The 23,306-nt window shown below is 34.7% G+C and overlaps 1 protein-coding gene across 1 annotated transcript; it reads left to right on the forward strand.

Moving 5' to 3' along the window:
• Positions 1-12,033: 12,033 nt before the first annotated feature.
• On the forward strand, positions 12,034-22,612 carry LOC128990736 (gamma-aminobutyric acid receptor subunit alpha-2-like). Its single transcript, XM_054413280.1, has 9 exons — positions 12,034-12,055; positions 13,181-13,248; positions 14,876-15,099; positions 16,853-16,935; positions 17,531-17,659; positions 18,559-18,711; positions 19,557-19,786; positions 20,515-20,852; positions 21,894-22,612. Exons 1-9 carry the CDS (start codon positions 12,049-12,051, stop codon positions 22,132-22,134), a joined length of 1,473 nt encoding a protein of 490 aa, XP_054269255.1. The 5' UTR covers positions 12,034-12,048; the 3' UTR covers positions 22,135-22,612.
• The last annotated feature ends 694 nt before the right edge of the window (positions 22,613-23,306 follow it).

A 23,306-nucleotide genomic window follows, 5' to 3' on the forward strand; every position in this document is an offset into this window, starting at 1 on the left:
AATGATTCTCTCTGAAGCAAGATCAGCTGTTCTAAGATCAGCTGTCACTGATTGTTGTGTTTAATTAATGATTCATGAAACGCGTATCTACTACGTATTCGAATTATTAGAGTAACTATATTTGAATTTCCATTGTATTCCAACAATACAAAGTTGTCATTAATAAGTCCTATTTCAACATTGAACAATTATAAAATGTTATATTTTTCTTTTGAGATATAAAATCTAAAACTGACTTTGGGAATGGTTCCTTGATCATATATTTCTTCAAATTGAATGTCCAAAGTGTAAAATAGTGGTTTTCGTAACTATTTCCACTTTAATATCTTTTCAGATAATAAAAAAAAACTCATGCAACTTGACGAATATAACAAAACTGCAACATTCATCGTGCAATTGAAAAGATATTCATGGGGATAAATCAAAAGACCCAAACAAAACTTTAGACCCAGAGAAACACAACAATACCTTTAACTGATACAATATGGATCACAGTTGGCAAAAGTTTGGAAGTCTTTAAGGTCTATTAGCCTTGGCAGTTAACTCATTAAACAAAACCCTTGACAAAAGACGGCAGCATTCATTGTTGCTACACACACTAACGATTCGTGTCGATGTGTATTTTTGTTCATTCACTATGTTGGTCTCTATGAGATGGTCATTCACAACTTATTTATTTTGAAACTACATAAAATCAAACGCAAATGATATCTATATGATAGTTTCTGTTGTGGAACATGTTGGAATTCACATACATTTTCACATTTTTTTGTGTTGTGGTAGATAAGTCTATGTAGTGATTACTGTTAAAAGTGCAACATTTTAACAGCACCAATGCACTTTTTCACTTTTAACAGTAATCAATCACTACATAGACTTATCTACCACAACACAAAAAAATGTGAAAATGCATGTGAATTCCAACATGTTCCACAACAGAAACTATCATATAGATATCATTTGCGTTTGATTTTTTGTAGTTTAAAAATAAAAAAGTTGTGAATGACCATCTAATAGAACCCAACATAATGAATTAACAAAAATACACATCGACACGAATCGTTAGTGTGTGTAGCAACAATGAATGCTGCCGTATTTTGTCAAGGGTTTTGTTTAATGAGTTAACTATTAAACTTTTTTGTTTTACATAGCTTTGAAAAATCTAAAAAAAGGAAAATGGCAATAACAAAATATTACATACATGAGTTAAGGAGGAAAGTAATGTAGACAGTTTAAACAAAAATCTGTTTCACAGACTGATTAGTTTCAATGTATTTTTTTAATTAAATGTCCCAGCCATTCATGAAGGATGCATTGCACGACGTCCAAGTGCCCTGACGTTCAATGACATAAGTCAGTAACATAACGTCCAAAATATAATTCTTGAGCTGTCTCACGACGTCCAAATCTTTTCATGTCGAAAAGAACAGTAACTCCAATAAACAGTCTTTCTAACAGCTCTGGACTTAATGACATCGGTCGTGGCGAAACAGCGCACTTACTCATAAAAAAGTAGCAGTTGTACCTCGTCCAAAGCTTAACCTAATCCAACCTAACCTAACCTAACCTAACCTAACCAAACCTAACCTAACCAAACCAAACCTAAACCTAACCTAATCCAGCTAACCGTCCAGCGGCTTTGGACACGGTGAAGTGCGCTGGCGCACCTCTAAAGCTTGTAGAAAGACTATGTTTCTTGCAGTTACTGTACTTTTGGATATGATGAGATTTGGAATAGTTTATATTGGACGTCGTGAGACAGTTCAAAAGCTATATTTTGGACGGCGTGACACTGACTCATCTCATTGGACGTCGTTAGATTTGACTATATTATACACTATGATAGCTATGACATGTGTAGATAACGAAGCAAAATCTGCAAGATGCCCAACACAAACGCTAACAACCTAGAAATGATTACTTTTTCTTTCAGAGCCAAGCCATCTCTCTATAGTAACACAACAACTAATCATAAAGATAATAGTACTTCAAGATGAATTTGCCGCCTCGCCAATGTGGCGGGGTTTGCTCTATTGTTTATCATCTTGGCCATGTAACTTGGAGAGATGGGCCATCAGAGCCATCTACCGAGAGACTGGCTGTAGTAACAAATGAGCCATCAGAGAACACCTGTTCACAGTTGGCACGCTGCGGACGCCTGGTTCACAAGTATACCCAGATATATCACGGCCTACACCGTCCACCGACTGAAAAGGATTTTAGATTAAGTGTAAATACTGAAAAACTCAAATATCGAATTTAACTTGATTCTAAGTCTCAGAGAATTTTTTCAATTAGTAAAAACAGAATCTCGAATTCGTCTCGAACTTAAAAAATGATCTCGAGCCAGAAAAACGTTATTTTCGGCACTAGGAACTAAATATACTACTAACCCTACAAAATGTGCTTTTCTTGAGATATACAATAACTTACTGGATAATTGTTTTACGAATGTGTATTGGAACAAGGGGTGTGCCAGTACACTTCTGGTATGGTCAGTGATATGATTAATTATGGCGTTAAAACTAGAGCTAGTTACTTCGTCCGAACGTGTCCATTGTGCTAAACTACCCTTTATTGACGATACGAAATATTGATACGAATTGTCCATTCGTTGTTTTAAGGAGGTTTTGATCCTACCTTTGAGCTCTTTACTGTAAAGGGTGGTTATTTGGGATTTTCCTGCTTGGATTGTGTGGTAATTTATGTTATGCTTAAGCTACTTTCTCACCTGAAATGTGATCAGATTTCGGATTCCAAAAAATTGTGAAATTTTGTTTTTACTAGGTACTCATGATGGAAAACAATTCTTTCAAATAAACTTACAGTTATTTTCTGGCGATGGTTATTTTATATTATTTTTTTAGAGACGTGTTATTTGAAACAACGTGAGAACTTCGTTGTTCACCAAAGATGATATTGTAAACAAATACCTTTTGTTGTTTCATAAATGTCTGGTTATGTACTTTTGACGAGACAAATCATTAAAAGACAATTCTAAGTTTAGGAATCCCCCCAAATACTTTGATCTATTCATTATTTTATCTACACCAGTCCACCCCCATTCTTAAAGTATCTTTGTTAAAAATGTATCTTGAATATACATAAATTTAAAATCCTGTTTCAATCTTTACCGCAGTTACCGAAGAAAAAAGTAACTCATTGACATTTTAAATATTAAAATAAATATGATATTCCACAACACATTCTAATAAAATCCTTCTTATTCAGTTTGTTTTAAGCATAGAGTATATTGAGTGCTTTTATATGAAACTTTTTAGACAAAGTGTTTGAAATGCCAACAAAGTTGAACAAGAGAAGTAAACTTTAAACGTAAAGTAGGTGTTGGGCTCATCAGAGTTGACTCAGACTTTTCAAACACTACTCTAGAGTCCTATCTTGAACTTTTCTGTGTTTTACTCACTGAAAAAAAAATATTCAGGTCTAAAGTTACTCCGTTTTAGACATAATGCTTCTTCAATAATCCTAGAATATTTATACAGTGTATATACTAACTAAATAGGAAAACTGTATTGACTATCGATAACCATACGAATAACAAGATTACATAACTATTCTTTTAACATAACCAATGGTTAACTGAAAACATTAATCAGCAACTGGGCTTAAAATGACAACTAGTTGAAATTTTAGAATTAAACTAAAGTAAACTAGTAATGAAGATTTAATAAATGCCATGAAACCTTTGTACCTAAGTGTAATTTTCCTAGCCTTCTTTTCTTTTATTTCCCACGGAAACTCAATTTTCTCAATCGTTTGATTGTAGGTAACAAAAGTTTGCAAACTGATATAGTTCTATAACCATATTATATTGGTAACGAACATGAATATAACTACTACCCATCCTACTAGAAGAATCAACAAAACATAATAGCAATCAGCAACAATTACATTTGAAAAAACCCTAACAAATAGTATAACACAATTAACATGCAAAAAACGTATTAAAAATTATTACCAATCGACCAAAATTATGAAGTATAAAATTAGACAACAATTATTTTGCCATTTTTGGGCCAGAATTAAATAAAACTGATTTTGACTGAATCAACGATAGAATGGACTGCACCACAGGTTTTATTTCTATCACAACCTTCATACTATGGTCATGGCCAAATAAAGTAATGAAATGAGTAAATGAGCTAAGATTAAAAAACAAGAGAACAGTACGATTTACAGCAGGATATTTACAAAAGTAAGACTATCTAATTTAAAGCATACTTAAGTTTATTCTCGGTGAGAAATGTGTCGACCTTGTCTCTGGTTGTCTGAGTTTCGTGTTTCAAGGACTTTGAAAAATGTAAGACTGAGTAAACATTGACTTTGGATGCTGCATGTAGAATTCTCATCCAGTTGTAGAATTAAAAAAGTTCAAATTTTATCCTTACGCTTAAGTTGCTTATTGTTGAATTGATGTTTCCTCTAATGGTCAATATTACAGTTTATATCCTGGTTGGTTAAAGTGCCAGATGTTAGGCAGTGCATTACAAACCTATTTGGCTTTTCTCGCAATATTTTAACAGTTGGTTTAGCAATAAACATATATTGGAGATTTGGTGCATGTAAAAATATATTTGGCTTAAACAAACATTAAAACATTTACAAAAGGTTGATAACGATACAAAAGATTATGGTTTTATTTATGAGGAATACATTTAGTTATCAGTTAAAAATTAAATATTAATGAAATAAAGAAAATAGTGACAATGAAATCATACTAGCATGTAAGATATACTAATCCACTAGTATTCATTTTGTGTATTGCCCTCCTCCGGATTGCTTCACAAAAGATATACATGAGGTTAAATTACCCTTTTTGTCCAAGTAATCCTGAAGTATTCTTTATGGCGACCGGTTTTGACGACCATATGGTGTCGTTGTCAAGCCGGACATTTTAAGTCCTCAGGATTACTTGTATGGAAAAGGTGATTAAACCTTTTGTATATTAATCCATAATATTATAACCATGTAGAATAGAATTGAATCTCTTACTACGTAGCTGCTCGTTTACATAAGCAAAATGGAAAACATGTCGGAAGACGTTCTAAGAGTTTATCTTTACATAAAAAGCATTATCGTTTCCTAACTTAGTTTGCTTAACTATTGGTGCAATAAGACGAAAAATATAGTTCATCACACCGACAAAAATGCCTTTTCACCCCACTACGATGTTTTTAGCTGTTTGACATGCGTTAATTGGTGACTGAAAGTTACCTTCATCCATGCCAGCTGTCATCGTCATTTGGGGACCGATCAGGTTTTTACATCTCTAGGGCCGCAAAATCAGCTGCCCGCTTACTATCTTAAAACATGAATGCATGTTAAATACACAATTAGTATCCAGGGCATTGCATATGATTTTTATATTATGAGGTTTTATTGCCACTGCTGCCTAGCAACTATCTATTATTATTTGTTCTGATTCCTTAAATTATTTCTCCACTTAACCTTAAAATTGTAGTTGTGTATAACAGTTGTGTATATCAGTGTGCATTATTATTAGGGTGAATAGTGGTAATAGGATATAGTGTGGTGAAAAATAGCGTTCGTACCACGGACCGAAATGGTTTTGCAGCTCTCGATCGATTTAAGTTCTCGACTTCGTCTCGAACTTAAAAACTATCTCGAGCCGGCAAAACCTCATTTTCGGTCCTAGGTACAAAATATACTATTTCAACCCTCGCTCATTTTCCTTCAAACTGCAGCTCTAGTAATGCAATCACTTTACGCCCGAGTGATGAAATATACTATTTTGATGGCTATGATAACCAGGCAATTAATAAATACCCCCACCGCAGCAAACCTGCAGACTAAGCGAATTTCCATTTGCCTGATTGGATTTACACTAAAATGTCTCCTTAAAAATATCACATTTATTCCCTATTTAAATAGAATCAGTTTAACACATACTTAGGTTTGCTGCAACAGGGAGGGTAAAAGTGTTTTTTTAATGTAAAATGTTAATAGTTAGTAAGAAATTAAAACATTTTCCAAATTTGGCCAAAATATGTTAATAAACAAGCAAACTACAACAGTTTACTTATTCTCCATAAGAATAACATGGGAATTTTATATTAACAATTTCTCCGTAACCATTAGGCGCATTATAACGCTTCAATATACTAAATTATTTGTTTTTTTAAGCTTTACAAAATAGTTTGGAAAGAAATTACAAAACTTTTTGTTTTTTGGGTCAAAAATTGGAAAAACCCATTTTTACCCTATAAAAGCCCCCATAAACCCCCGTTCCCATGGTCCGATCATGCTGGTTCGCGAACTCGTTCGAATAAACGTAGGTTTACACGTTTGTACCAAATTTCATCAAAATTGGATCATTTTTGCTCGAGTTATTGCGCTAACGGACATATATATATATATATATTATATAAATATATATATTATATAAATATATATATTATATAAATATATATATTATATAAATATATATATATAAATATATATATATATGTAAATATATATACATATAAATATATATGAATTTGAACGGATGGTGTTTTTGGTCTCTAGGGACCTCAAAACGAAAAAAAAATCGGTCCCGGGTCCAGGTCTTACCATGAGTACTACGGTAATAGCTTATTCCCTATATGGGAAATTCGCTAAAACGCTTAAGTAACAGCTGATAATAGTCAGTAACAAAGCTACAGTATACTCTATTCTACTATAGACAAAAAGTATTTAATTTTTTTTGTCTATGATTCTACACTCACCTTTTATCATTGGGTTTAAAAACGCTCTGTTAACATATGTTTTATTTACATTTTATTTACAACATGTGTTCAAATTATTATTTTGTTTACTTGTTGAATTGTTTTATGTTTACTTACAGATTGCGATTTAATAAAAACTTACCTTCTACTTTCTTATACAAAATGTGAACTTTTATTTGTAAAATTAGTGGAATCAACACGCTCAATTACTTCTCTACGTTAATCGGTTGTGATAATAATTATAATAGTCGTCTTGTTGAGCTAAAACTCTAAGATTTTTAGTAGACTTAATCAAAACGTTTAGCACGCCTAATAACAAAACTTTCAAGATTCTACATCTCCCAGACTAAATTAGTCTAGACATTCTACATGAAGCAGGTGATCAGAACCTCATGTTTACATCATATTCAACCACATCTGCCTTGGATGCAAATATGTTTTGAAGCAGCCTGAGACGCTCTCTAATTCCGCTACGATTATAATCAGCTGGCAAAGCCGCAAAGATGACGTCATGATTCAGTTAGAATGCTGGAACCGCGATGGTCGACAGCGCTGATCGCCGCTCTACCATGTGAGTAAGAATGAAGTACAGTTATGGACTATAGAACTGATTGAGGGAGTTATAATGATAAAACGAGTTTAAAAGTGATTACTGTATTCCATAACGTTTAGGGTACTGCATTTCAAAGTGTTTTATACATAGTATACTATATCGTGTTTACTTTTTAAAAGAAAACATAGATTTTACATTTCCATATTTCGTTAATTCTTACTGTTGATAAATGTGGAATTCTCATTTCAATGGCAAGGCTCTATACAGTTTCAAAATGAAATACCTCACCTGCAGCAAACCTGCAAAGTGAATTTTAATTTGCCTGATTGGATTTGAACTCAAATGTAACTTGAACATGTCATATTTGTCGCTGTTTAAATAACAGTGCATCTAATGAGCACCTAGGTTTGCCGATACAGGGAAGGAAACAATTGTTTTTGTTAAACGTTAATAGTATAGTATCAGAAAATAAATTTGCGATATTTGATCACAATATTATTATAAACAAGCCAATTACAACAGTTTACTTTTTCACCATTAGAATAACATGGGATCTTAAAATGCACAATTTCATTTTATTTTCTCCTCGACCTTTAATTCTACAATAACGCTTCAATATACAAAATCATTTATTCTCTTAAGTTCTATACAATGGTTTTAATGAAAGAGTATCCAGCCATACACGTTCATGCCAAATTTAATCAAAATGAGGTTATAACGATATATTATACCGTCATCATGTAAAAATTGTAACCTACCCGGCTACCAATTCTTCAACAAAAAAAAACTTAAATCATTAAAGAAAACAACAAATAAAATTTCCATTTAAAGTCAAATTATTACTGTAACACTTAAATTGCAAAATAGTAGCTTTGGGAACGCAAAGGATCAATAAACACAAACATATCGATAAACTATAAATTCAGTTTAAAACTATTTGAATTGGAATGTTAAGATCTCGCAATAATATTACAAATGTTATGTGTTGGCTTAAAAGAGGTCGTATAGTAGGGAGAAGCTATAAGATGTCGAGGTAAAATAAGAACATCATATATTTTTATTGTAACTATAAAACAAAACATCTTGATCGTGTCGTATTTTAAGCGACACATATTTCCTTACATGTTTAGATATTTAATGGAGTTTTCAAATTGATATCGATGTATTGATGTATATTGATATATACTGATGTTTCTATTGATAAATATGTAGGAGGATTGATACATTCTGAAAACTAACACGGGGGTTTCTGTTTCTGAGTTTTAATGATGTGAAAATTCCTTAAAAGTAATAAATATCTGACTATATTAGTAATACCACAAATATTTTATTTAAGTTTTAGACCTAATTCATTAAAGGTTTTCAGCGTTCATCTTGTATTCTTTTGTCATAAGAATGAAATTTAAATGAATGAATGTTTTTTATTTCTTCTTCAGTAACAACAATACATAACACAGTTTTCAATACTCCAGCATCAACGTAAAGTATATACATTATAAGTACAAAGGTTTTTACATACATCACTTTTTAGTAATTATAGATAAAAATATACAGGTTATGCAAATCAATATTAAATAAACTTATATTAAAAACAATAATTTTAACTATACGCATTAATGGTAATTAAGGAATCATTTTCACAAATTGAAAGTGATACTATACGCTAATTATCACAAGTAAACTAATCTTCTGTATACAAATTTTAAGTACATATGGTTACGAAAAATTTTGATTCATTACTAAATTTAATTACATGCGTGTAAATGATTGTCTAAACGTTTCTGAGTGGATATAACGCTCGCCTTGCAATCAGAGGGTTGCCAGTCAATCTTAAAAAGTCAGAAGATTTTTGATGGTTCTAAACTAAAACACGATGTCCTTGATTTTCTATAGTTTTCCCCTTCCAGCATTAGCATTAGCATTAGCGCATGCATTATATACATTATGTTTAGCATTAGCGCGCAGGTCGTTTTCTAAGCGGCCGAACTATAGCGTTCCTGTTGCTCGAATTTGAGCAATTGCGAAATATTACAGTCGTTATTTTTAAACGAAAAATAGTCATAATTTCTGAAGACTTTAAAAGAGCTGACTCAAAAATTATGGAAATAGTCACCATGTACATAACAGTTCGATATAATCAACATTTCTTGTAAATATCAATCATTTTTCAAAAGCTGATCTTGTTTTTTTTTGTGTTTTCTACAAATGTCTCCCACTCATAGCCGCATAAGGTTGTCCATAATAACGATTATAAATAAAAAAAAAAAACATTATTTCTATTTCTTTTACTTGGGTGTATTCCATGACTTTCCTATGTTTCTACGGTTTGCAAATCGGCTCTTTCAATGATTGATCAAGAAATGCAGCAAAGTTTTAATTCAGTTGTATTTTTAGTATATCAAATTGCCCAGGCTTTCTCGCTTTTTCACTGTAATATATACGCCAACCCAAATTCAAATAGTAAAAATTTCATTTCAACCATTTCAGTAAATGTTTGTATCACATGTTTCCTTAAATTGTAACTAAAATATTAACAGCAATTAAGTTATCCGGTTGATCATAATGTAAACAAATATGTTCTTCATAAGGATAACATGGGAACTTAAAAAGCCACTAGGGCAGAGCCCAAGGGTCTTTATCAAAAATGTAAGGTCAGTTTGCAAATCTACACACCTAGATGAACATTTTGGTATTTAATATGTGGGGTTAAATATTAAAACAAAATAGCCGTATTGTTCACAAAGTTTCATGTAGCTTATTAATAATCTATATCTATATCTATATCTATATTCTATATATATCTATACTTATTTAATACGCAAGCAGGTTTTTTGTGACAATTACTCCTCCGAAACTACTAAACCGATTGAGATGTTTTTGGTGTCATTGGAAAGAGCGTAACGTGAAGTTGTGCAGGAAACCTTCTTTTTAAGGAAATAGTTAGAGAGTGAGGCCCTGGGGCCCTTTAAAGTTTCGTATTTCTCCATAAGGATAACATGGGAGATAATTTTTATTTACAGAAACATATGTTTGTTAATTGAAAATAGTCAAAGTCTACTACATAATAATTGCTGTGTATTATGACTGTTAATGTATACTACATTTCAATCAAGAATTGTGTACCTTAATGTTTACTCATAATGGATCTCACTACTTTATTTTAATGCTGGGAATGGTAAAATTTAGTTGAGACTAAGTTACCATGATGTAGAAAACTTTACTATAATAATTTATGAATTTAAAATCACAAATCTTTGACATTATTAATTCATTACAAACGAAACAGCTGATCGAGAAATCAAACAAATCACCTACTTCATGTGAACAATGTTTTTACACAAACATAGTTTTTTTTGCCATTAAATTGATTCTTTTTTACTTGTGGGTGTATTTTGAGTTTGCAGTTATGAAAGCACCAAGCCATGTAACTTTAACCTAATTTTCTTTATGATAAAAGTTTGCTAATTTAACAGTTTGCTACAAACATTTTACTGACTTGGTTGAAATGAAATACATATTTACTATTTGAATTTAGGTTGGCGTAAATATTACAATGGAAAAAGCGGAGAACCTGGATAAATTGATATATTCTATTATGTACATCTTGAACATTTCCATAATCTTAGGGTCGAATCTCTTAAAAATATCAGAAATTATGACCGTTATTCCTTTTAAAATAACGACTCTAATACTTATAAATTGCTCGAATTCGAGCAACAGGGACACTAGTACTTATTTAATACCCAAGCAGGTTTTTTGTGACAATTACTCCTCCAAAACTACTGAACCGATTGACATGTTTTTGGTGTCACTGGAAAGAGCGTAACGTGAAGTTGTGCAGGAAACTTTCTTTTTGAGGAAATAATTAGAGAGTGAGGCCCTGGGGCCCTTTAAAGTTTCGTATTTCTCCATAAGATTAACATAGGAAACAAAATTTGTTATGAAACTGCAGCTGTTGTAAAAATTAAAAGTAAAAAGAAGAGCATATGTTGATTGTAAACAGTTAATAAGTTTGTTAATTTAACAGTTTGCTACACACATTTACTGACTTGGTAGAAATTAAATATTTACCATTTGAATTTGGGTTGGTGTAAATATTACAATGGAAAAAAGTGAGAGAGCCTGGATAGTTTTATATTCATAAATAAATCTGAATCAACACTGTGCTGCATTTCTTAGTAATCATTAAAAGAGCCGATTTGCAAACTATGGAAACATAGGAAAGTCGTAGAACACCACCAAGAAGAATAAATAGAAATATTGTTTTTTTTTTTTTTTTAGAAATTATAATCGTTATTATGGACAACCTAATGCGGCTACGAGTGAGGCTATTTGTAGAAAACACTAAAAAAAGATCAGCTTTTGAAAAATGATAAGATATTTACAAGAAATGTTGATTATATCGATCTGTTATGTATATCTTGGGTTTTTCCATAATCTTTGAGTCGAATCTTTTAAAGTCATCAGGAATTATGACTGTTATTCGTTTAAAAATAACGCCTGTAACACTTAGCAATTGCTCGCATTCGAACAACCGGTACACTAGTATAGATAGATACATGTTATATAGTAGATGCTCCTACTGAGCTATTAACCACCTCCCCTTGTGTAGGGTTGTGGCTGTGCTTCCTATCTATGTATCCTGGACCTGTGGCAGGATTCGGGACAGACTTCAGCGCCAATGTCTCTCGCACCCTGGACAACCTCCTGGCTGGCGGCAGATACGACAAGAGGATCCGGCCTAACATGGGAGGTAGGGAAACTACAGTCTGTATGCTGGACCCTGTCTCCTGGCCACCCGTCCACCTGGGAGTTAGCCAATGGTTTCAGGTATGGGATAGTCCCAGGTAGACGGATGTTCAGGACTCAGGAGACAGGTTCTGTCATGCAGACTATGCTAGTAGTGAATTAAACAAATAGTCTGTACGATGGAATGTGTTTCCTGACCCTCCATCTGGGGACTGGCCAATGGTTTTAAGAACCAGGTTTTTTAAAGGGACAGTCCCAGGTAGATGTAGGAGTCAGGTTTCATCATACAAACTATAGTATACGTACAATATACTATACAGTATACTATAGTAGTAGATATGCAAGGGTATTGTAAATTTTTTTTAATCCGTTTATATACAACGCCATTTCGGCATAATAGAATATTTTAGCATGGTTGAAGATTTTAAGTACATTTTAACTCCTCAACCTATTGAGACTGCTAGACTTGTTTGTATAGTTTTTACAATGAGCAGCAACTATTTTCTATGTATTACGATTTCCACCTAATATAAATGCACAAATATTTAATTCTTGATTTGATTTCGCACTGATTAGGTTAACCTGTCGTTTGTCTTTTTTGTTAAGGATATGAAGATTTAACACCTCACCCTAGAATAAAAATGATCCCTTTGTAAAACAATTGTCGAGTATCACAAGCCAATTTCTGTAACAGGCTACAATTATTTTCATTTCAATAAAATCATTCCAATTCAAAATTCACATAACGTAATAGTAGTTTTAAAATTCATAAAACTTATTTTATTTACATAAGATTTTAAATGTATTGTAGTGTAAACGTGGTATGTATTCGTAAGTAAGTGATAAATAACTATACTAATACTCCAAGGCCAGGCAAATAACTCAGCTGAACCAAATAAAGCTTTTTTATTTATATTAGGAGTTGTCAGTATAAACTTGTCATCAGATAGATGACGCATATGTCTTATGACTGATGATAATGTTTACAGGGCCACCAATAGTGGTGTCTTTTACATGCAAGCAAGAGCTTCTAGACGATATCTGAGACCCCTGAGTTCTATATGACTTTGTCATCTGATAGATAATGTATGTGATGAATTATGATTATGACTGATGATAATGTTTGCAGGGCCACCAATAGTGGTGTCAGTTAACATGCACATAAAGAGCTTTGGGCCGATATCTGAGACTGCTCAGGTAAATCTGCATAGTTTGTAAGTAAAAAAGAAATACCTCCAATTAAAAAAACTTGTTTTGGGAATTCTAGTCGGTTTATTAATTATAATACTAACGTATTTATGTGCTTCAAAGCATTTATCTTTCCTAAAATAGATGTTAAAATCACGGTTACACCTTTCTCATTCATTTATGCTATTTTGTTTAACTAAAATCAACTTTCAGACGAAAATGGTTTATATTTCGTGGCATATTTTTAATAAGAAAATTATGATAACCAAGAACTTAGTGGGTTTTGAATTTGAAAAATCATGTTTCGTATAGGGAGTTGAAAGTGATCCAGCATTTTTGCAGATGCTGTAATATTTTTTAGAGCAAGACTTGGTCACCAAGTACTTGTTTTAACAATTATCTAGGTAACCTTACAAATTTTATTACATTATTTTGAATATAAAATGTTGTCTCGTGAAAAATAAAATGACCGTTATTTTTACCTCTTGCCTAACCATTCCTCCCTGAATAAACTCTCCAGTTTTTGCCGCCATTTGTTGTGAACAGCTGGTCCATTCGAGTGACAAACGGGCCGTCGTCGTCGCGGGATTATGAGCTGTGAGGTTATATCGAATGTTACGTATGAGTTACGCCTCAACTACACGTGTTTGTTTAGTCTGAAGTTATTGACCGTTCATCGTTGAAACGCGTATAGCTTTTGTTTTTATGAATGAACATATTAACGGCGTACTGTATCGTTGTTTCAGACAGTAGATGTTGAGTAACATGTATTTGCAACACACGTTAGGGAATATAAAACACACAGAGTCGTAAATAGTTAAATTCAAACGTGTTTGGTAATTTTAATTTCCCTCCCTATTAATATTATATGCAATATGCTCCCACCGCTTACCTATTATAAGGGTTGTTGACAAGCTAAAGGAGAAAGTATGTGTAAATTTGCTGATACTGTTTATTGCTATTTTCTTCACTACTGGATCGGTTCTCTGCTAGATAACTGTAATTTTTCATCTAAACATAGCTTCACGACACAATAGATCAAACATACTTCATTAAAGAGTACCCGTAAAGGGAGTATGCATCCTTTATGACGACACTTTCCAACCCAGGAACCAACAAGTGTATCTTGTGAGAACAAACGATGGAAGTCTACGTCTACGTCCTTCATTATCTACTACTTACAAACTGGGGCGGGTGGCGTCGTCCTGCAATCCAGCTACTAGGATGCTACGAATTGTTGATATTTATAGGCATGCACAGTGGATGCGATACTCCCTGGTGTGGATTAACTTCCGCACGAGTGAGTACTACGACTATCCGCAGTGCTATCCAGAAAATTAGACCAATTCGTATATACCAAGGCAAAAATGTGTTTCGGATTCCACTAAACTGTAGGTCCCTTAGTTGCCTTAAGCTGTACGGGCTATTTAACAGCTGTGTCTAAGGAATGTCGGCCTTAGTCACTAACAAGACTACAAGATCGCGCCACTCATCCTACACTCATCTCCATTCATACTTGACTTAAAATACCTACTTTGTATGGTCGCCATTTCATTGTAAAGTATTAAAGTATTCTATCAATAGTCAAAGATTGTGCAAAGTGTCTGTAAGTTGTAACACCTTCTACGCTCCCCAGTCGTACACTATGGACGTCTACTTCCGCCAGACCTGGTACGACTCGCGGCTCCAGTACAGTCTACCGGGACTCCACGAGTTCTCAATGTCCTGGCTGTTCCTGGACAAGGTTTGGAAGCCTGACACGTACTTCATGAATGGCAAGACGTCTCATCTGCATCGTATCACCTCGCCAAACAAGTTCCTCAGACTCAGACAGGATGGCTACATAGTGTACTCTATGAGGTAAAGCACTGGATGTTAGAATTGCGAGACGTTATCCTTCATTTGTACTAGGGGATAGAATACATTTATTATCGTCCCACCAACAAAACTAAAAAAAGTCATCCTAGGACGCTAGGTTCTAGCCCGCAACTGTTTTACACATTACTTTAGACATAGAGATCAAATCCATTAGTCATAGGCGGGATTCGAACCCGATACGTCGGACTCCGAAGCCCCGCGCTCTACCACTAGACCAGCTCACACCCCTCGGGATAGAGTTCATTGTACTTAGTACATTTTAACTGGGGATTGTGGGGTTGTACAGCCATAAGCCAATGAGATGATTACCCTAATTGTAACCAACCTAACAAAACTAAAGCGTATTTATTTTATAGCAGAGTTGCCGTGTCAGTGCTACGTCTAATCATATATATATAAGTTGGTGAGGGTTATAAGATCATGTACAATAACATTATTTAGAATCGTTGGGATCGACTGTAGAGTGGTTACGACACCGGCCTTCTGTCCATGTAGATCAGGTTTAATGCCTGTCAATTACAAATGGGTTTGCTATGTTCATCCATGTAGGTTATGTGGCATTGGGCGCGTTCTGGGAACATGTATTGATGCAACGGTGCAGATGATCCGGTGACTTACCATCACATTTTTTTATGGTCGAATATGAAGAGATGGACGAAGATGTGGACGTACTTACCTTGTACGAATTGGTTCTCAAATTGTAAAGGAAACTTATTATCTGTCCTTGGATTGTACTTGATTACTTAAACATTGTACTACAAAGTAAGTGTAGAACGTACTGTAAGTTTAATCAATCAATGGTCTGATAGAAATCACTTTTAATATAGTATACAACTATATAAAGTATATAGTAAATAACTTAATAAAGGTTAGATAAAGTCCATTAGGCCAATTGACAAATTAACCTTTTCACAGTCTATTGATTGTTGATTGTTTATCTGTTAAGCTAAGAGGTTAAAGTGCTCACTTAAGCTAATTCTGAGACATTTTAATGCACTTCTTTTAAATTCTCAGCCAATTTAAGGCGGAAGAACTGACAATTTAAGTTGGTAAGAAAGGGTAAAGGGTGTTCCATTAAAAATTAGAATGTGCCAAAATAACCAGTACTGAAATTGTCATATTATTCTTTATCAGTACTGTTTTACCTCATTCCAACTTCACCCACAGGTAGTTTGTTTTGCCTCTGTTTAAAACTCCTTTTCGAAACGGTTTTATTTAGTAATTATCTTATTATATTATTTTACATAGTAAACTACCTAAATATGATGGAAATGTGTTTTAAACTTTTTATTTTCTTTTTCTACGCCAGTGGCATTTCACAAGAGAGTTACGAGAGAATAAATGTTTAGTATTTGTAAATGTTATTCAACAGATTATGGAGCTATGATACTTTTAAGTGGTCGATTTTTTATCGAATTTAGCTATAATCGTTTCCAAACGTACACTGGATTATACCAATCCTAAATTATTTGATGATAACCATTTCAAAACACGTTGCATTCAGCCACTTCGTTAATCTAACATGTCACAAAGACAAATTTACAAGTAAAAAACCCCCTTTGAACAGAAAACGTTTAGAATGCACAATATAGTGATGCAGCCTCAACATTCAACTAATGTTAATGAGAAAACAATTTAAAACCAACATAATTGCTTTTAAATGTATACATGAAAATCAAAAGCTTGATTAGGACCAACAGCAAACGATCACTAATAATATGATTACATTATTCAGACTGACTATATCAGCACGCTGCAAGATGCATCTAAGGAAGTTTCCCATGGATACACAACGATGCCCTCTGCTTATAGGAAGTTGTGAGTATTCATGTTAAAATTGTACTATGCTTTCGGCTCAAACTTTGACTCTTTAAAGACGTAGTAGACAATTAAATACTGTAACAGTAAAACTGTTTACACTCTGTTCAATAAGAAATCAATATTCAACTTTTGTACAAAGAAAATCAATAAATGTAATTTGCTTCGTCTCTAAGACCTGTAATACTTTCTCTTTGTAGGTTGATACAAAAATCATGTAACAATGTTTTATACAAAATATTATCAATTCAAAACTTCACAGGTCATCTCAGAATAGTGTTGGAAAATATTTTCCAATCAAATAATTCAATTTTTAAAGTCTATGTGGGTTGTTTAAAGATATAAGTGAACAGACTACCGATAATTGTAATAAAAAGGTAAACATGAAGAAACAACCTACTACGGTAACTGACTTTTGAACAGAAACTCGAACTATGTTATTTGCCGATCATCTCTTGTCATGATGCTAATGGACTCCGATTCAGCCACGGAGTATATTAAGTATGGAGAATATATATGGAGTAGAGATGAAATAAAAAACAATAGTATTACTTGATCACATTCTTTGAGCAACTGTAATCAAATCAATCCACAGACGGTTACAGCTCGAACGAAGTGATGTACGAATGGTTGGATCTGACTGTAGAGCCTGGACTGGAGTTGTCTCAATACGACTTGGCCAACATTACTGTCGTGCCTCACAGCAAGTTCATCAGGAACGTAGGTCAGTGTTGTAGTAGATTAGATTATATAAGGATGCAACATCTAAGATTCATGAGTGAAATCTTAAATGGATAAGATGATAGCTTTATTACTGGCTAAAATCATCTGGTTCTATAGCCAAAACCGATTTGAAGTCCAATGCCCAAGGACAGCTGGGTCCAATAAATGCACTATAACAAAAACCGATCATCAGCCTTTTTAGGGACACTGAATTAAGAACCAGCATCCTTGCTGATCGAAGGGCATAGCCTAAAGAGGAATTTGATTACTTCATTAGCTTCACAATCACAGCACATTTCTTGTCGTGGTTAATGCTTACTCACTTACTTACTACTGAGGCCTCGTAGATTAGCCTCCTTCACTCTGCTCTATCCTCTGGTATCCGGATTTCACATCCGCACTGGATCACATCCTTCTTGACTTTGTCATACCATCTTAATTTAGGTCTGCCTAATGGACATCTTCCTGTAGGTGTGGCCTCACAAACCTCCTTCAGTTTTGTAATGTAAAAAGAATTTAATGCTTAGGCCTATCTTTTGTACAAAACTAACCTGTAATTTTTCTTCACAATGGGATTTTCTTTTATCCTACCTTCACATCCTAGGATGCTAGGCTCCAGCCCGGGACCGTGACCGTTTTACACTTAACTCAGTCAAAGCCTTATCACTAAAAGGGTCACAACATCACATGGGGTAGATTATATTAGATTTTGTTACGCCTCCACATTAGGGTGCATAAGGTGAAGAAGAGTGAATTATTAGCTTGTTTCGTGCGTAAAGAAATTGTTCACCCATCCCACACCTTTAACATAATTGATACACCCGATTTCATAATCAAAATAGTCATAGTAAAATACATTAGAACGTTTTTTTTTGTCAAATAACGATATTTATGCTTCAGGAGAGTTCTCCATGATCAAGGCAAACTTCCTACTCCGCCGTAGCATCGGCTACTATGTCCTCCAGATGTACGTCCCTTGTTGTCTCATCGTCTGCTGCTCCTTCGTCTCTTTCTGGATTAACCCGGATGATGTTCCTGGTAGAGTCACGTTAGGTAGGAAAACCTCTCATTAGTTTCCTTAATTACTATTAATTCTATTTTGGTCATAAATAATACCACTGTCAATGTTGCAGCCAGTTTTTCATATAAAAACGTATTTGAACCGAACCAAAGACAAAGTAAAACAGATTCTCCTGGGTTGTACACAATTTTTTCGATGGTGCCAAAAAGAAAATACAACAACTGATAAACTATAGAATCTTCTAGGGAGAAAAGAGGAATTTTGACAGTAGCAGACCGAGTTGGGGAAAAACCTCCACAACTGTTCTCATAGAATGTATACTCGCTGTCTATGTTAACAGTGTCAGCGAAATGTATTTGAAGTCTCGGAGACGCTGCACTTCTACATCATCAGATCAGATCCAGTAGACAACCCACTACACAAGCTTATCCATAACCTATTTTGACCACTAACTTTGAAACCTTGAATGTTAAGGAGTACTTTGCTTAGTACTTTCACCACTACTGCATCTATACCTAATGGAAATCTGCAATAATTCAAAACAGGACAAATAAAGCTCAACGTGACGGTTCAACCAAGGGCCCACTAGAAAAACAGTGGGGCCTTGGTTCGACACAGAAGGTAACAAAAATACATCTAGTATCAACCCCTAATACATTTATGCAAAAAATCATCTTTGAATAAACATCTGGTCTATGGATGGACAATTTCACTGATATCCAAAGTCAATGGTAGTCTGTATGATGGAAACCTGACCCTTCGTCTACCTGGGACTGGCCCGAGCCTTACACCATGGTCCCCAGTCCCATGTAGATGGTTGGCCAAGAGACAGGTTCCATCATACAGAGTATACTAGCTCCAATATATTTTTCTCCAGCGGCCACAACAGTCCTGTCAATCACAACGTTGGGGTTCGTGGGTCGTGCCGCACTGCCAAAGGTGAACTACGCCACAGCTCTGGATTGGTTCGTCATTCTCTGCTTCGCCACCGTGTTCGCCGTCCTGGTGGAGTACGCGGTCATCAACTTCATAGACAAGGTGCGCGTCGACATCCAGCGACTGTTGGAGGATCGCAAGAAGCTAAAGGAGCTGAAGGAGGCTCTCAAGGTGCATATTATGTGTAACAAATGTAGAATAAGTTTGAATTAATATGAAAGTGACTAAATATGCACATTGAGGTCAACAAACAAAGTTATGATCAACTGTAGTTAGTTTAGTACTGAACGTTTTTACCCCAGGAAGCTAGGCTTAAGTCCGGGATGGTTTTTCACATGACTTCAGACTAGAACTCGAGTTTGCGGCATTATCACTTAGAAAAAGCCATTGGTGATTTTGCGGGATTTGAACACAGGAACTCAGGGGCTGAAGCCCCACGTAGAACTAGTCCAGCTCACTTCCCAGTACCACTATTGAATGCTTGTGGCTATAATTTCCCTGAGAGAATTGTTGATATACTAAAAAATTTTAATTGGGTTTAGCATATCTCATCTTGGTAAACATTTGATGCGACTCAACTAATTTGTTTTCTTTCACCTTGTGAACTTTCTTTCGGATACTTTTGTATCATATATTGCCAAAAAAAATGTAAATATTTGCCGAATATGTAAGCTTCATCGTATTATTTTGAGTTAATAATCCAGATTTTGATGAATCGTGACTGTCGCACTGTCTAATGATAGCAATTAATTCTGGATGACCAATGCGACTACGGTAACAATACTCCACTTTTTTATACCACACGGATCAGTAATCTATGGTTGTGGACAGTTAAGTTTTAAGATTAGAACAAGGGATACTTGAATAACTGTCATAATTGAACCAACTAATTATTCTAGGAAGAATCAGGCGCTGAAGAAAGCGAAGGAGAAATCCTCGACAAAGACCTGGAAGAGGAAACTAAGCTTCCAGAGATCGCAGTACCCAAGATTCTGATGACCTACGAGATGGAGGACTCCGACGTTGGCGACGCGGGAGGAAGTAGTGACGAAGACCTGGACTCCCTGAAGGTGGAGCATCTTGCAGTCCCTATCCAGGAGGCAAAGCTGAAGGTGACCAGAAGCTTCTCTGTGCCGACCATCACCAAAGGAGAGTACAGGTTCGACCAACCACGCCTTGTGCAGGACACTCACATAGACATCCTACTGGACCAGAACCAATCACCACAGGCTGCAAGGTACAATGTTAACAGTGTGATGATGTAGACTTTCGCCATCAGGTTAATGTATTTGGGTACCATTCGAAATAAGTGGGATATTACTCCTCCAAGAAATGCTGTTTAAAGTACTCAAAATAACGGTAGGTCATGATTAAAATAATGCCTAGTATTCCACTAAGCTCATATCTCAACGACTCAATGATTGAATCAAGATACTTAGTTGATTATCTTGTGCGATTTAGTGGTTATTGATTAGTCTTTTTGGAGGGATTCCAGGACCAAATGTTAATTCTTTTAACACGATCAATTGATTCCAGAGTAACCTTTCAGATTATATACGAAAAGGCATTGATATGGTATGACGTATGGATGCCATTCATACCCACCACAACCCCACTGGTGGGGATGACACCCGTCATTCTGGTGTCTACATAGTCATTTTGTAAACTATTTTAAAACCCCTCTGGTTAATTGCTGTTTTCAACAACCCACCTTGGTCGGAAAGCATTAAATGGATACTTAACAATTATTGAGTCATACGATGAACAGATGTGTTCTCTTTAATATCGCTGCGTGGACGTTTTATTACACTTTGTAGTTTTTTGATCTTGTGACAGATTCTTTGAGAAAGATGATCATTGGCAGAAGGTGTTTAATAACATCCTGTGATACCAGCCCACTTAGGAAAGTTTCCACTATACTTTACTGTCCTGTGATAATATCAAGACTGTAGTTTAGCAATGGTTGAACTTAATTTTCATAATTTCAGGAATAACATTTATTATCATTTTACACTTGAGACTACCAGCACTGATTTCATACAACTAAACGGATCGGTCAAAACATCTCCAATGACTTCGTGCTTTGAGGTAAAAAATATTCGATCTACTTCTCCCACCAACGACTTGAGCTGGCCTCTCCTTGACGTCACTATGCAGAGCAGTTTGACGGTAGAGCACCTTAACAATAGATAACCTTGACGCCAGAGCACCTTGATGTCATAGCATTTTTTTTTTATCACACCTCTAGGATAGTTTGAGCACAGTCCTTTGCTTCCAGGATCACCCTTCGCAGCACGTTGCTGATCCCTGTCAACCTCTGGCGTAACCTGAGGATCCTCCCGACAGAGGAGGAAGTCGCTGCTACGACAGAACCTCCTGACAAGTTCTCCAAGATTGACATATACTCCAGGATGCTGTTTCCTCTCATGTACACCCTCCTGTTGTCCGGATACGTCGTCGTCTACACGTACTATGTGGTCGACGACAAGGAACGATACCTTCACGACACCTACAAGTGAAAATCTCTGAAAAGCAAGAACAGAGTGTTCAAGAAATGTAAAAAAATTATATACAAAAAGTATGCAAAGAAGGTAGTTAACGTGTAGTTATGATAACACTAACAAAGGGATTGGCTTTTGGCTGTTTCATCAAAATCTAGTAAGCGGTATTATAGTGTGTATAATGGGACCTGACTTTTGACAGATTAATATGTTTTAGGTAAATATTATGTAAGCTATACATGTACAGTCATTCAAACATAAATCATTCAATTTACTAAAGTTTTCAATAGATTATTGGTTGGTCTCTACAGTTTAATAACACATTATTTTTTCAAGTAACAAACACTAGTTTACTGAACGTTGAAAGGTACGCATATGACCAAATCGCTTGCAGCACCAATTTAAGTTGCAATTGAATCATGCTGTGAAAGGACATCCCCTATAGTCCACACAAATATTACATTTATGACACTTCATATTGGTTTATAAAATTGTTTACCTGAAATAGAACGACAAATACAGAGAATCACAAGTTATTATTCATATCTATAAGGTAAGTGTATCAAACACATATCTGCATTATATGATGAATCTAGACCAAAACCTAGGGAGACTTGTTGACGTGAAGTTTTCTGATTTATGTTTGTCATTCTGTTTGTTAACTTTTCGGGAAGTTTGACAGTAACAGGTATTCTGCAGAATTATACAGTCAAGAGCTTTAAAATACTCCTTAAAAAAACATAACTTCGAATACTACATGTCATATTGTAAGAAGAAAACAAAAGTATATGCAGTAGAGTCAAAAACTTGGCTTATTTCAAGAGTCTTTTAAACAAGTTTTCCACATGAACCTGTGCCAAAAGTTTGATATGTATTTTGAAATAAAAAATATTATATCTTGCACGTTTATAGAAATAAACTGTATCTTAAGCCTGACAAACCTATTCCCACCCGCCATATTTTAATTAATCGAGTGTTTTGCGATGTATTATTGTTAACAGGTAATATTTATGAGCTGTTAGTTTGACATTGTTGTAGATGAGTTGTTATTTTACGAGTTGTTTATGCCATTGTTATTTTCCACGTTTTTTTATGAAGGAAATGTCGAACCCCTGGTCTTATAAGTAAGATAGTAATCTTACTTCAACCTTTTGTCAGAAAGCATCAACCTCAATTACACATGGCATCTG

This window comes from Macrosteles quadrilineatus, unplaced genomic scaffold (assembly GCF_028750875.1).
Source record: "Macrosteles quadrilineatus isolate MER2022 unplaced genomic scaffold, UCM_ALF_1.0 Scaffold_3__2_contigs__length_128488019, whole genome shotgun sequence".
In the NCBI taxonomy this organism is placed as follows: domain Eukaryota; kingdom Metazoa; phylum Arthropoda; class Insecta; order Hemiptera; family Cicadellidae; genus Macrosteles; species Macrosteles quadrilineatus.

What these genes read in the sequence shown, in the direction of transcription:
- LOC128990736 (XM_054413280.1), top strand. An exon ending in CCCTCTGCTTATAGGAAGTT is followed by an intron (nt 16,936 to 17,530) that starts GTGAGTATTCAT and finishes ATCAATCCACAG; the next exon opens with ACGGTTACAGCTCGAACGAA. An exon ending in CAATCACCACAGGCTGCAAG is followed by an intron (nt 20,853 to 21,893) that starts GTACAATGTTAA and finishes CTTTGCTTCCAG; the next exon opens with GATCACCCTTCGCAGCACGT.